General features: G+C 37.9%; 1 protein-coding gene across 1 annotated transcript in view; it reads right to left on the reverse strand.

Moving 5' to 3' along the window:
• The window catches only part of LOC122805310 (rac GTPase-activating protein 1-like), a 748,681-nt gene that overhangs the window by 702,092 nt on the left and 30,185 nt on the right, over positions 1 to 16,404 (reverse strand). The window contains exon 2 of the mRNA XM_044075398.1: positions 6,173 to 6,264. Within this exon, the coding sequence (XP_043931333.1) occupies positions 6,173 to 6,263 (91 nt within the window). The 5' untranslated portion in view covers position 6,264. The remainder of the gene's footprint in view (positions 1 to 6,172; positions 6,265 to 16,404) is intronic.

Consider the following 16,404-nt stretch of genomic DNA (forward strand, 5'->3'; position numbering starts at 1 on the left):
AATGTCTGGAGATGTGCAGTTTTAGTTTTTCTACGGTTAGTTATTGCTACACCACCTCCCTTTTTGTGTAGTCTATCTGGTCTTAAGATGTTACAGCCATTGAAAGCAATTTCAGAGTCCTTGATATGCAGTTTTAACCAGTTTTCTGTAATAGCTGCTATATCAGGTGAGTATATTACAAGGACAGCTTCAAATTCACTAATTTTGTTTCCTAGGCTTCTAAGGCAGAAGTTAGTTATTAGAAGGTCGGATATGGAGCTAGTAGGTATGCAAGTATGCTTGTTTGGCCTAGTGGGAGTGTGGTTAGGATGAGAATAAATCATTGATGGGACCTGGGTTGTCAGCTAGTAGTCTGATGTGTAAGGGAATGCAGTAGAAGGTTTCTTAGTTTGGTGAGGGCCTGATGGTATCAGTGTGAGTTCTGAGTGTATATGCTTTCCTAAGTTTGAGAGGGTAAAGAAAAGAGTAGGAGATGCTGTATAAATGTGGGCAGATGAAGCTAAAAGGTTTGGGAGGAGGTAGTTGATTGGGAACAGTTTGGGTTTTAGGGTAGTGTGGCATCATCCGGGGTGTATGTGAGATTCTGCTTAGGGCTAGACACGGTTTAAATATTGCTGTCACAAACTTAGCAAGTTGATAGAACAACATGTTTTGCATTAATATGAATTTTGTGGAGGATATGAAGTCTGAAAATCAAATGTCTGCCATTAGTTTCTGAAACCAGTCTTCAATGATTTGCCACTGATGTGCCAGAAAAGTACAATTTTATGAGAAACGGATCGGAAATACGAATCAAAAATCTGGACAGTTGAGAGCTGTGCCCATTTGATGTCAAGTTTGTTTTTACATGGGAGAATTGACTTCAAATCCACAGTGTATTTGGATCGCTCACATATGGTGTTAGTTTGCTTTAGCAGTAAATGGTTGTCAGTATACATGAAGCAATTGTTACATTGTCTCAAGATGCCAATATCAAATCAAGCTGGTAGGAGAAATGCTGGGAAACTGTGCATCCATTGTGACAGAATTTTTCTGAATATGGTATTTGGGAAGGAAATGGGCTAGCTGCACTTAGTCACAGACATCAAAAATAATTACATTAAACACAGTTAAAGTGCACTAATGGCTTAAAATATATTATTTTTTTAGAGGATGCCTTGGATTTCAGTGTAGATGCACTCCAGACATCTGGTTAAAGTTTCCAAACATGGAGCTGCTCTGGTAAACTGAGTGCAAATGCAAATTTAAACAGTTTTAACACAACTACCAATGGGAAAGCTCCAAACAGCCATTCTCCAGCAATCCCCAACTCAGATGGGTCCTTAGCTACACACTTCTGCAACAAGGGAGCAGGTAGGCCCTATTAATGTAAGAATCCCTCCCCACCACATGCTCTAGAGACCTCAACCTTATTACCACAATCAACAGAACAGGCTGGAGGGACAGGTTCATAACCCAGAGACTGCCCATGCTATGGAACAGACTTCCCCATACATGTCAAGCAGAGCACCTCACTGGCCCTCTTCAAGAAAAATGTTGATGAGTGGATGGGAAATAGAAACTTCACCCCGGGGATCACTCCAGTGGTTGTACTCAACAGAGGCACTAGGAACTAAGGTTGGGTGGCATGATGCCAGGGTAATCCTATGTGCTAGGATTGTAAAGGCTCCAGGGCCATTAGCCTAGTACACACCTATGAACCTATGGCTGGTTTAAGAGCACAATAATACCAAACAGTCTGGATTCAGCAGGTATGAATGTAGCCTATGCTGTGTATGGCAAAAAACACAGTTTCTAGAAGGGAAGGAGTAGGGGAGAGTCACTTAAAAGATCAAAGCGAGAGTGTTTAGTAGTATACTATTAGATGACCTGCAGTGGTACCATGTTTTGCACAAACTGGCAGCTTTTCAAGTAGCTGTTAACAGTGGGAGACTATGGAGAGCATTTTCTATAGAGGATTTTAAACCAAAGAGGTTTGCTTATATGCAAGCATGAGGAACCATATTTGTGCATATTTAATACCTGTAGGATGAAAGTTAAACCCTTAGATCTTCTTATCAGATAAAAACACAATAAGCTATCGACCAGTAGTTCCCACCTTGGATTGGTTGAATTTAGCTCTCTGCTTCCACCAGTGTGCAAAAGAATCCTCACAATGTAAAACAAACTGGCTTTGAGCTCAAGTGCAGTAACAAATGCTTTAGAACAGAAGTAAGAATTCCTGCAAAATCAAGAATCCTTGGAAATAAGTTCACGAACCCTGAGAAATGCTCACAACACACAAAAATGTTGCAAAACACAGATATATTTGGCAAAACTTAGAAATATTTGGCAAACTCTGAACATATTTTGCAGAATAGTGTTAAAACAGCCTAACAGTAGTACAGTAACAAAGAGATAGAGTTTCTTTAACAAGTGCAAGCTGAAAAACCATGATAAATACAGTACAGAAGTGTATCACTGAAATAGAGCAAGTTCAAAATATATACTTATATCAGCTCTGTAGGTCCAGATGGTTTTAGAAGCAATCCAAGTCTTGCAAACATAGGTGTCTAACCCAGGCACAAGGAAGCTCTGAACAAATCAGCATACCTTTACTAAATGTAAGGCTTTTATACCAGCAGGATGAAAGTTAAACCCTCAAGCCAGTCAGATAAAAACACAGTAAGCTATCGACCAGTATTTCACACCTTGAATGTGTTGAATTTAGCTCTCTGCTCCTGCCAGAGTGAAAAATAACCCTCTCAAAGTAAGACAAACTGGCTTTGAGCACAAGTGCAATAACAAATGCTTTAGAATAGAAGTAAGAATTCTTGCAACATCAGGAATCCTTGGAAATGTTCACTAGCCCTGAGAAAAAACTTTGCAAAACTTAGAAATATTTGACAAACTCAGAACAGCTTTTGCAGAATATTGTTAAAACAGCCTAACAGCAGTACAGTAATAAAGAAGGTGGAGTTTCTTTAACAAGTGCAGGCTGAAAAACAGTGATAAATTCAGCAAAATAAATAAATGCAGCACATAAGTGTTAAATATCACTGAAACAGTTAAACCAAAGATGAGTATTGAACCCTAAACCCCAAGCTATGAAACAGAGATCTTACTACTATGCTACTGTACTGCTGCTGGGGAAGATCCACACTTGTTCATCTTCCTACAGACCCACATCAATATTAAACCATGATTATAAAATATCTGCAAAGTTAATGTTGAAGAGTGAACTGATGACAAATTTGATACATTTGGACTAGTTTGAGGTTGTGTTATGACAAATATCTGACAACATATTGAGGACATTATTAATCATACAACATGCCCAAGTATCAACAAGAGAGAGTAATGATGAGGGGTTAGATGCAGAAGGCTTTCAATGGGATGGAATGGCATTTTCTATGCAATGAAAGGAGTGTGATGGGCTTTCCCTACAGGTTAATAGGGCTGAGATGTAGAATATATAGGGGGGAAGTGCCATAGCAAAAGTTAAAATAATGGCAAAAACTGATACAAACCCTTAGGAGGAATATTGAGCAGACTTGACTTTCAATCTTTTCTACTTGAGATATACCTAGAAGCACTAGCTCAGTGGATCAAAAATTCTTGTACTAACAAATATGTATGGGATCTATGCAGCTTAAAAATTCTATTATATGCAGAGGGCATACTTTTGATGCTGACTGACCCACACAAAGACTATGATAAACTGATTAACATGCTGATAAGGTATGGGCAGATGCCTAGTTACAGGGCAAATAGTGCAAAAGACAAGACTTAGTCTTGAATTTCTGGCTAATGGAGATGAAGCAGGTTAAGTATCCATATTTACGGGATCCCAAGAAAACAAGATACTTGGGAGTTATCATTAAGGATACATGGAAGGGCTTGTTTGAATCTTCCATCTGTTAGAGTTGGTCTTTCTTCTCCATTAATTGTTCTTTGGAAGATGTCAACATTGCAGACTGACAAGGTGACAACATTACAGAGGTCTGTTCTGCCTCAATTTTTGAATTTAGTACTAGCATTTTTTTAGGGTGGTTACTAAGGAGAAAATGTTAAATGGCAGAAATGGGTGTGCAATTTTATATGGCAAGGAAAGAAAGCAAAAGAGACTCTGTCATCATAAACACTGCCAAAGATGGTGGGTGGTTGGGAATTCCAAATGTAGATATGTATATGCAGGAGTTCAGCTGCAGATTATAACTGCAAAGATGACAGCTACGTCTATGATGTAGAAGAGTACAGATGCAGTGGCGACTATGATCTGATTGCACTGAGTGAGGGAAGGAGAAGCAGACAGAGGGGACAGCATTGAATAATTTCTCTTATTTATGCTTAATATGCTTTTTCCACTATTATTTTTCTGATACAATGTATTTCATTGCATGTGTACATTGTAACCTGCTGACACTTAACACTAAAATTGTAAAACTGTGGAGCTTTTCTCCCCAGGCCTCCACTGAAAAAGGGCTACTTTGCTCAGTCGGACTAACCTGGTCAACAAATGTAACATAAGAATAACTAAAAATAAAATAAATTTATAACACTTGGGAACTAGTCTTTCAGTTGTTTTCATAACAAAGGAGGGAGAAAAGAAGGTGCAAAAAACTTAGTCCCAACAGGCTGGGGCATAAAAGACTGTACAGATCAGAACAGTTTCTGGAAACTGGGAAGATAGGGTACCAAGTTAAAATACTTGGTATCAGCTGTTGGATGAAGTAAAACAAACAATCAAGTGGCAGTTTATCTTGGTTTAGGAAGACATGACAGATCACAAGTTAATACAGAGGGGAAGTACAGAGACTGGAGGTGGTGAGTAATGAGGATGCGGCCTGCACTGAGCTTAATAAAACGAATTCAGCAGACGTGAGATGAGAACTCTCAGGAAAGAAGCTGACAGACATAGGGATACAAATATAAAGTTGTGCAGGGGATGTATGTAGGTAAAATTAAGGTCTAGCTTTTGGAGCTTAGGAATGGGGGTCCCCATGTATGAAACAGCTGTGGGGTATGGCATGTTAACTGTTAAAACAATTTGTGAATGTCAGAAAATCTAGGATATTTTTAATGACCCTATATTATACAGGTATAATTATACCCCCTACAGGCTAGCCCAGATGCTTCCAGGGCCAAATTCAGACTGTTAAAAGGTGTGAGGAATAAGTACATTCAGACATTTTTTGGACCATCAAGAATGAAGTGATATCTCCTGGAGATAAAGCAATTAAATTTACTTCCTCTGTATATACATTCTGAATTAACTACGAAACTTATATATATATATATATATATATATATATATATATATATATATATGGTTTTTTTTTGGTGTGTGTGTGTGTGTGTGTGTGTGTGTGTGTGTGTGTGTGTGTGTGTGTGTGTGTGTGTGTGTATGTATGTATAAGAAATCGAGACCAAAACATGCAAAGAATGTATATTCAATTATGTCCACACTACTAGAAATTGGTAGAGGAATGAGCCTCCAAAGGTCCAAGTGTTACAGTAGGTTCAGGAGTAGCTGAGGTGAAGAAATACACAGTCTGGGAGAGTGGGATAAATAACATATCTAGTGAAATGGACACCAGGGTCAAACTATATGGAAAATACAATCCTGGAAAGGAAGAGAGTGTAAGGAGATAGTAAAAGGTGTGGTAAATTTTAACACAAAAGTGATTTTAAGCAGGTTGGGAATTGTAAATGAGGACAGCAATACAGAGTAATTATGAATATGCTGTTGTGTAGTTGTTGAGTATTAAGTTTGTTGTATTCTGTTTAAGGCCAATACTAGCTTGGGGAAGTCTAGTGGAACCTATACAGTCATATGTAGGGTGATGTAGGGTGGGTCACACCAATCACCTAATGACTCGATCAATCAATACAACTATGAAGCAAATAATGCCTGATTCTAATACAAGTACTTCTACTGACTATATTAGTAATATATGAATTGATTAAATTACTGAACATAGCATAACATTGAGCACCTGTAGCTGTACATATAAAATTAGCACAACTGTTACACTGAAGGGCTCGCTTACTCACCATTTCCCTTCAGAAATCACCCACAATGAAGGAAAGTCCATATACCACCTTTAATGCACAATACTCTATACCCCATTCCAGATAGCACCATAAGTATTGCACACACAACAGAAAGTAAGAAAAAAAAATCACTTACCAAGTTCTATGTCCGAATTTAAGACCACATTTGCTAATTTCAGAAGCATCTCCAGTTTATTCAGACATTGTTTTTTTGATGCATCCGACATCCTGGGGAGAAAAATACAGAGAATAAAACAAACATTCATACAGTAAAAAATGCATTTGTGTCTAGCTTTGAAAAGCTTTTCATTTCAAACTGAAATGCTCTTTCAACATCCCATAGCCGTCTGAACGTCAGTACAATTCATTTCAAAATATGTTACAAACGGTGAGAAAAGTAACAAGAGCTATTAATATATTCAGTACTATGGACCAGACTGCTAGTCAGTAGCCAGTTTTCCTTTTCTACTGGGCTGCATGACTGCAGCAATGAACAGTAAAGACAGGATATAGTGTCTGGCACAGTACCTTCCCAGAGGGCAAATCATGTATCTGTGCAGTATTTTATGGTCTACAGCCTTAACGTTCCCTTATGCTCTTATTAGTACTGGAGATAAAAATCATGGTTATGGACTTTATTAAATGCCACTAACAAGAGGTTCTCATGGTGGCGGTGGGCGGAGCAGTGGAGCAGAAGAGTGCCACATATGAACTTAACACTGAGGGTTATGCGCAGGTCTCGGATGATAAACACTTTATTGCTCATCTAAGAAATAGATGTTAAGATGGACAAAGCATGACATCTGTTATGGTTTGGGTTGTCATAATGGTTAAGGTGTTTATCTCAAACACAAGATGTAGGGTTTCATTTTTGCCTTTGTAGGGACAAACTGACCAAGCTTAAAATGACCTGCTAGGGCAGCTAGCCTACATATGAACCTTTTAAAATGCAGAATATTTTTTTTTCTTTTGAACAGAGAAACTTGATTATAATTCATTGTAATATACAAAGCTTCAGCTGTTTGTGTAGCAGCACAATGTACTTTAGAGCCATTAGTGTTGTCAGACAATACAGTTCTGGGATGATTGTTGCTCATTTCTTAAGTAGCATGAAGTCTGTTACACTGTTTCAGGCACTAGGCATTTCTGGTGCTGTTTGACAGAACATGTCTTCCATTTGTGTTAGTACCTTGTTTGATACAGCTTTTAATAATATATATATATATATATATATATATATATATATATATATATATATATATATATATATATATATATGTATATATATATATATATATATATATATATATATATCTTTATCTATCTATCTATCTAGAGAGAAAGAGGGGTCTACCTGACTTTGTCGAAATCACATATTATCCAATATCACTTTCTCGACACTCAAAATATTGAACTCCCACTTCATCGAAGCAGCAGGACTAGGAAGATCTTCCCAGGGTAAGTAAACAGTTGTGCAAGATGGTGAATTTGTCTTTTTCCCCAACTGTAGTGCGATCTTGGAATTGGTTTATTTAGTTGGGGGTGTGTGGGAGGTGTAGCCCCCCAACTGGGTGGGTTAGGTATGGTGTGGTTTGGATTTTGCAAGTGGTTACTTACCCTGGAAGATCTTTGTACCTCCGCTGCTTCGATGAAATGGTAGCTTGATATTTTGAGTGTTAACAAAAGTGAGATTCGATAATATGTGATTTTGATGAAGTGAGGTAAATCCATATATGTATACATACATATACACACATATATATATATATATATATATATATATATATATATATACACACACATACACACATACATACATACACACACACACATATATGTATATATAGTCACATATATTTATTTGAATTGTTAAATACAAATGCCGTCCAAGAAAGAAAGGTTCTAACTAGACCATGAAAGCATACAAATGCCTCTGACTTTTCAGCTTGGATTTATTGACGCAGTTGTCTGTCCTGCTTCTGTGTTGGGGCAGTCTGTCCAGACCATAGCTGTCAACCTTCTATCTCCAAAATGAGGAACACAGCCACTCCTAATGTGAAGAGATGAGCAAAGTGTGGAACGGATACTAAAAGCTTATCGACTACTTTATCTAGGAATTTCACAGGATGTTTAAAATGTGTTGCCTTATACTTATTAATTCATCAAAAGAACGTTTTTATAAGATTCAGTACTATTTATCATGGATATCACTTAAAAAATAAATTCCCAGCACTGATAGACCCTTTCAGTGTGAAACTGAGACCAAAAATGAGGAACATTCCTCGTAATGAGGTATACTTATGAGTTCATAGGTGATTGGATATTACTACCGTCATGCTTTCCCGAGAGTGTCAATTTACAGGTCTTGGGGAGGGCTCCTTCAGGGTACAGTAATAAATGTTGCAGACTTGAGTGGTTCCCTCATTAAAGCAAAGGCTCAAATCTAGATTTTGTTAGTTGAGAATCCACTACTGATCTGAAGGTTGAAGATTAAAAATTCAAGAGCAGCTATTTAGTTCTATTTCCACAATGGTGTAAGATGGTTCCTAGACTGCAGTGTGGACTGCATTTCTTTGATTCATTTTTTTAATATGTGTGAAGATTTTTCTCCTCATGTGGGGTTTTAGCTGGTTAAAAGATGCTGGATGGCAGAAGTCAGGATGACCGATTCATGAATCGTCAATCATGGCTCATGAAATGAAGGACTTGATATAGTTTTTCCTTCCTTTATGCCACTTGCCAGCTGTTAGAAGTGGTCAAGACTGGTATGTTGGGACTGTTCTTGGGGAACTCTGGTCCTGGTCTGGAAAATTCATGTTTTGCATTCCTGAGACGCCCATTTCAGTGTGCCTATTGGGTTTTGCATTACAGCTGGTGAGCAGAAGTGTTTGCATTATGTAACCATGGCTTGGAAGTTTTTAATGTGGTACAGCTACTGGAAATTTTGTGGTGTCCACTCTCATCTTTCTGAACTCGATCATTTTCTTCTTGAAGTTGCCATAGAAGCACTTGACTGTTTTTCCCTATATTTCATCCGTTTATCTAGAAGAGAATACATCTTGAATAGGGCCTCTGTGTCTCTGTTTTTGGAGTTGTTTGCCCACAAGAGATACAACTACCGTGTAATGCTGCTTAATAGTAGGTTACCAGTGAACATTTGCAATGCAGTTTTATTTACCTTGATTGCATTTTGTTCAAATTCAGATTTGTCTAGGTAAAATGTATTACAGAGTGCACTGTTGTAAAGTTTAGTTTGGATTCAATACTTGTGAAACAATGTTTTTTTTTTTTTTTTTGCTGTAAAGTGTTTAGATAAAGCACTATAATAAATGTGAATGAAATTCTGAAATTCATAGCCTCCTTGTGGCCCTGGAAGTAGCCAACCTGAATAAACTCTCCCAAGGTTCTGAAGTGCTTAAGGAACCTGATTTGGGATGGTGCACCACAACATTTTGACGATCAAACTGGAAGTCCCAGATTTGTTTCTTTGCAGTGCCCTGCTGATTCCCTCACAAGGAAACCCTACTTAAAGGGGCATGACTGGCTAAGCCAAATAGGTAAAAGGACCATCATTTCATTAGCTGCAAACTGCCCAGCATTATCAAGCAAGATGAGAGCTTACTGATTGTTGATAAAGCCAGATTAAAACAAGACTACTGTGCTCTGCTCTGGGCATAAAATGCCACTCATTTGTTTAATAAGCTGGATAAGGCAGTCATATTCTTAGTCTACAGAAAATGTAATTACTTCATGATGCACAATGGACAGAATCTGCACTAGACAGTAGTCTCCATTTATGGGACCAAGTCCCCACCTCCGAGACTACAAGATGAGAGGGGCAACCACAGATGTTTTTACAGCATCCAGTGACCCTATGAGTGAAGTTGGACTAACAAGCATGTCAAGGTTACCTAGGACTTCTGATGTCCCTTTTAACCCTACTTATGGTTGGATGCACTCATAATGTAAATACCTAGACAGACACCTTGGTTCAGTAAAATTTGATAATGAGACTGCAGCTTCCTAATTATAGACAACATACTGGAAAGGTTGTGTAGGCATTTTTACCCCAGGGTGTCATGGACTCGCTCTTCTCTCCCCACCCTAACTGCTCACTGGAAGGAACATTCACTAGGATGAAGAGGGTAATGACACCTGGTTATTCGTAAGTGAATTTTTGATTTTTGTACAAGTGTACTGTGTAGGCTCTCATGTGAATCAGGTAATGGGTGGTGTAGCATACTTTGCTACAATGGATGGGGAGACTTAAATACAACACCAGAACTAGGGTGCTGAAGTTTCAGTCCCTGATAGGAATCCCCCTTACACAGGGCCTCTTCTTTGAGACCTTCTTAACATGGCAAGAAAATGGGGTGAGGGGAAGCAGACACTGTGGTGATAAGCTGGAGAACTATCTATTCTTTACTTCCTTCGATAACAACTTTAATTGTATTCAGCATCACACAGGAGACAGTCTATTCCCCAGGCAAATGGCATAAAGTGCTGAACTCATCAAGGACAGAATGTTGGCGCATGACAAGGATGATGCACACTTATAAACATGTGGACAAAAACACACACACACACACACACACACACACACACACACACACACACACACACACACACACACACACACACACACACAACCTATGGCTAATATACAGAGTCAGCAATTTATCTGTCAGTATGTATTTGGGATGCGCATATGCAAAGGACCTCCAAATTCATTTATCACCATATTTTAGAATGTGGAAGGACATGACCACACCAGACAAAACCCTGCATGGATACCCTTGGTAAAAATGTTCATGATATATAAAGGACATGCAGGTTCCACATATAAAAGAGACCCCAGCTAGGAACCGAAGCAAGTAACTAAGCACTGTGAGGCAGCATCACTAAATGCTGCATTATGAGCCATCCCTGGTATGAAATCATCAGAGAAAAATTATGAGGGTCTGTTAACAAGTAATGCTAGGTTATATGTGAAGGTAAATTATAGATTACCTATATAGCTATAGATGTTATTGAAGATGTATTTAGATGCTACAGCTTATAAGGAGCCAGATATGCATGTCAGGCAATGGGACTAAGACCTGTTTGTCTGCTACAGCTCTATGTAATGCAATTCTTTAGCAGCAACCATTGAGGGTGGAGCTCATGCATAAGGGTATCCATAAGAACAGCTGTACATTCCTGCATGGACAAAGTGTTAATTCAAAACACATCACACTACCTCTGTTACTACTACAAACATATGTGAACACAAGAGCTGTATAGTCATCCTATTCCTAAGCCCCTTTTATTTTGACTTCTTCATTCAGGAGGACTGCATTCAAATTTCCCATCATTGTCTATTTCCACTTCTACCCTCATTTGGGAAAAGTCAGAATAAAAGGTTAAAAAATAAAGCCAAGCACTTCATTTAACAAACGAGTTTATTTCATGACAAAAACTAATGGACACGATAGTAGTTAGTATTTAGAGATCTTTGTTGGCTAAGGCTTCAAACATTCTAGGAAAGAAGCTGGATTTGATGGAAAACCAAGTGCCAAACTGGTCTTAGCAGAACTTAGAAATTTATGATTAGTATCTACAGTATTACAGGTCATTGGAAAAAAGTCACAAACTATATGGCCATGCACTCCAGAAGTGGATAAACAGAAGCATCATGTTTGGCTGAAAGCACCCATCATTTCTGGTGTAAAACTTAAAATTAGTATGCGGCATATAAAATAAAAAAGTGCAATTTTTCATAACTGATGTCTAACGGCTTAAGGAAGGAATACTGTACTTAGACATCATTTTGTAAACACAACAGGAGTGCAACAAAGCTACAGTTTATTCTGTGTCACTTATGACTCTGCTTACATTTGCAGCCTAATGGCAAATAAAAACATTATTAGTGGGCATTCAAATAGACAACAGTGTGTTCTTGGTCTGATAAACATTTTGCTATAGTAAGTTAGGAATGAAAAATGCCTGCATCCTAGTACTTCTAAAACAAAGTTCTCTGCTGATCAAAGGATTCGCCTTTCTGACATTATTAGCTAAGCGATAAAAATTTAATTCAGAACATTATTTTCATAGAATACCTTTAACCAAAACCAGGTTTCTCATCTTGTAAGATTTAAAGTAACGAATGACAGGTTTTGTCTTGCTTAGTGAAAGTACAGCTTTGACTCTTGTATGAACACCATTAAAAATGTTACATTGTAATTAGAGGAGGCAACAACTTTCAATGGCAAGCACCACCAAGTATCGGTATAGCAGGAAAACACAAGACAATAGCTACAGACAAGTCTGATGAGAGTGTCCTTATTAGTGCTAAAGTTGAGATCTGCATTCTGGTGCATAACAGGGACAAGAAACCAGAATTTTCACTTTGGGGAGCTTCCTCAGTTATAAGGCTTCACATCTTGAGTTTATCAAAGACTCCTCTGTATAATGGGTATAATATTTTAATATACTACAGCAAGAAGCAATCATTCATAATTTACCCACTCTGGGGGTCAGGGTAGGATAGTTCTCATCTGGTCATGGATGCATAATATGAATGATCAAACTTTTTATTCACTTGGGGTGAGGGCTTTAAACAGTATAATCACCCCATAATGCCCCCCATTGTGCAATAATTATATCAGGATGTAGATATTTCATTATTTTACTGATTGATAAAAAACCCATATACAAAGGGATTTAAGCCATCCCTGCTACAAATAAGATATGAATTATCTAAACAATCCACCATTCTGCAATGGTATTATGAAAGGAGTATTTTAAAAATAGATATATTACCATTAAAATAATGGTTCTCTACAATATGGACTGCATTGCTTTTTGTCCCTGTTAGAATGAATACAAATCAGAGATGGTTGGTGGTATGCTGGGCACATGCCCACATACATATATGGGGATATACTAGCACTACAAAAGCTGCCATATGGCTTTACAAAGTGGAGGAACTTTATCTTTTTTTTTTTTTGGGTCACAGTATAGAGATTTAACCCACAAGGCATGCACATTTTAAAATTACAACTTTGAAGTTCAGACTACAAATTAAAAATCCAGGTCTGATTTCTAATACTATGGCAATCATACTGAAAACTCTGTGGGCTATATCAGTTATGCAGCATTCATCACCCTCAAATAAACATGCCACAGTTCTATGCTTGCAACTCTCTGTGGGCTATATCAGTTATGCAGCATTCATCACCCTCAAATAAACATGCCACAGTTCTGTGCCTGCAACTCTCAAGTCTTGTCTCATCACACTTAACATTTTAAATCCAACTCAATACTCCTACATTGTACCCCACTAGATTGTAAAGCAGCACTCGATTCCCTGATCCCAAACACAATGCAGAGAAGAAAGTGACCATAAACAGATTAGAATAGCACCTTCCTTCTCCATCAGCAGAACAGCTAGAATAAATACGACTGTGTTTTCTTCCTTAATAGTTCATTTTCATTTTAAAAGGAGAATAAAATATTTGTCTTTTGCTCTATCATGGATATTAGATGTGTTAAATTATAATTTTTGAATTCACCTCCTTCAGTTTGCTTTTCATTATATGATTTTTGCCCTATATTTTTGGTCTGTTCCTCATACAGATTGCATCTTTCCGGCAAATCACTGAGGAATGAAGTCACTAAAATGACAGACATTTGAGTTTCAGATTTCATATCCTTCAGAAAACTGGATGCTAATGCAAAACCTGGTGTTCTTAAACTTTCCCTGATTTTGGGCCTTTGCCTTCCCCCCACGCAATTTTTTGGTGTGGCCTGAATTGTGCTGCTATTAAGGTATGCCACAAAGGCTTCATCATTACTTGTTTTTAACCTTATTATTTTTCACACAAAAAAAGTCTAGGTCAGCTGTCTTATAGATCAAACACATCCATTTCTCTGTTCACAACATTTACAACCGGCTCCTCTAAGCCATTATTAAGGAATGTTGTATACATACAAAACTAATGAAGGTCACAAGTTTTTAGATCTTAAACATGTATTTCATGTTGTTTTTCCACCCACTAAAATGCAATGACATTAACTCCCATCCAGCACTTAACAATATTCTATTAACCTCTACAGAGCAGCGAGTGCAATAGCAGCATAACAAGGTCTCAAAATGTACATCTTAATGCTTGGTGTTTTAGGTCATTCATCTATAATGCTTTTTAAATTGTAGTTACTGAAAATCTGTCAAAAAACATTTTATTTCAAATGCAAAATGGATTGATTTTGTCATTTTGCTTATCCAAATGACAGCAATAAATGTGCTGTGTGACTACAGCAATTATAGTAGCTACTTGCCCTCTAGCTCTGAGACACATCAGTCTCATTTAATTGCCCCCCCACTTCCCCTTACTAATGTATGCTAGCCCTAACCCTGCCCCAACTTCAACTTGATACCTTAACTGAGAAAAACTCTTTCCATAACATTACCACTGTGCAAGACATTCAGACACACAATCATACACGCAAAAACCTAAATCTATCCCCTTATTTAGCCCCTACTGACACTGAACTACAAACACGTGCTCATGCACACACACATGCACATGTACACGCACGCACACACACACACACACACACACACACACACACACACACATACATACATACACTTACTCACCCTCACACATTACATCCAACTTCATTCAGCATCTCTAGCCCTGACAAAATGCCCTACCAATTTACCAAACACTAAACTCTGCAAAGTATTTGACATTTCAATCAAATAAAATGTAGCTCATTTATATTAAACAAAATAAAAGGTAACCCATACATATGTGTGTGCGCATATATATATATATATATATATATATATATATATATATATATATATATATATATATATATATATATATATATACACACAGTGTGTGTGTGTGTGTGTATAGAGAGAGAGAGAGAATACACACACACACACACACACACACACACACACACACACACACACACACACACACACACACACACACACACACACACATGTGAAGTACCTCATACGGGGTGGTGTAGGTAGCCTTGGCCCCTGCAAAAACTGCTTTTGTGTTTTTGCAAAGATTTGTGTAGTTGAATTGGTATGTCTAGGAGATGGGAGATGGGAGACGGGGATTAGTAGAAGAATACAATATGCACACTAGTCCACCAGCCTTCCCTGCTGCGTTTATAGCATGAAGGTCACTGGAGAGTCAGTGGTTCTTTTCAGTTTTGCAACAGTTACTGTCCCCCATCCCATCCGTGTAGTAATTTCTTTTGCTCAGTTACTGTCCCCATCCCATACGTGTAGTAATTTATTTTGCTCAGTTAACTCCCTGCTTCAGTTTTGAATGTTGTTTGGGGCAGAATATAAACTGCCATATTATAAATAATTTGTCCAGTTTGGCAGCATTTATTCTCACTTTTTCTACAGCTAGTTTTCTATGTGAGGCGGTTATGCACAGGGGCTCATCAACAAACAGACTTGCCTCTTCCTTTCAGGCTCACAATGAAGCAGTGTTAGCACCAGCCCCAGTAACAGCCCCAGAATTATATCACCAATATCATGTCTTCATTTTTCTGAACTCCATTTAGTGCACCTCTCAGTGGCGGAGGTCAAGCCAGCTTACTGCTCACTAATCACTTAGGTTCTCCAGTGCCAAAAATACATTGCTGAAATAGACCACATTCAACAAGCACATGCCGCAGCTACCAAGTTATGCATTTGGCATGACCTTCCTGTTAATGTATGCTGTCTCATTACTTGTGCGATTAGATTTCTACACATTTCATTTTCTCATTACCCTCTTATTTCCATTTAGGGTAATGTTCCATCTAAGAATGGGTGGAAGACAGAAACATTCCCAAATAGATCAACAGACCACTGTAGGATTTGCCAACATATCCCATACAAACTTACAGTCAATTTAGAATTAGCTATTTACCTACAGGACATTTTTGGGATCTGGGATGACAGCAGAAAACACAGTGAAAGCCCTTGGAGATACAGTCTGTACAGACTCCACAGAAAAGTAGATGTAACCAAGAAATGAATTGGAGAACCAAATACTGCAATCTAGCATCACTAACCACTGTGGCAGTCCTCCTAGGCTTCCTGCTAAACACGTCTTCCTTTAAACACGTACTTCATACTTATTCTTTCAAACAAGGTTAAACAAGAAGTCCAACAGCTTCCAGCTTTTGTATTGCTCTTAACTTTTGTACAAGGTGGGGTAGGAATCACACTTGCCTTCTTCCAGTTAATTAGAAATAATCTATTCCCATGGATTAATAAAAATATTGATCAATTAATATTTAAAGTGCCTCCCTGTGTTTGTCAGTGCACAGTTTTTTTTTTTTTTTTTTTTTAAAATCAGA

This window comes from Protopterus annectens, chromosome 6.part1 (genome assembly GCF_019279795.1).
Source record: "Protopterus annectens isolate FY-2018-M chromosome 6.part1, PAN1.0, whole genome shotgun sequence".
NCBI lineage: Eukaryota > Metazoa > Chordata > Ceratodontiformes > Protopteridae > Protopterus > Protopterus annectens.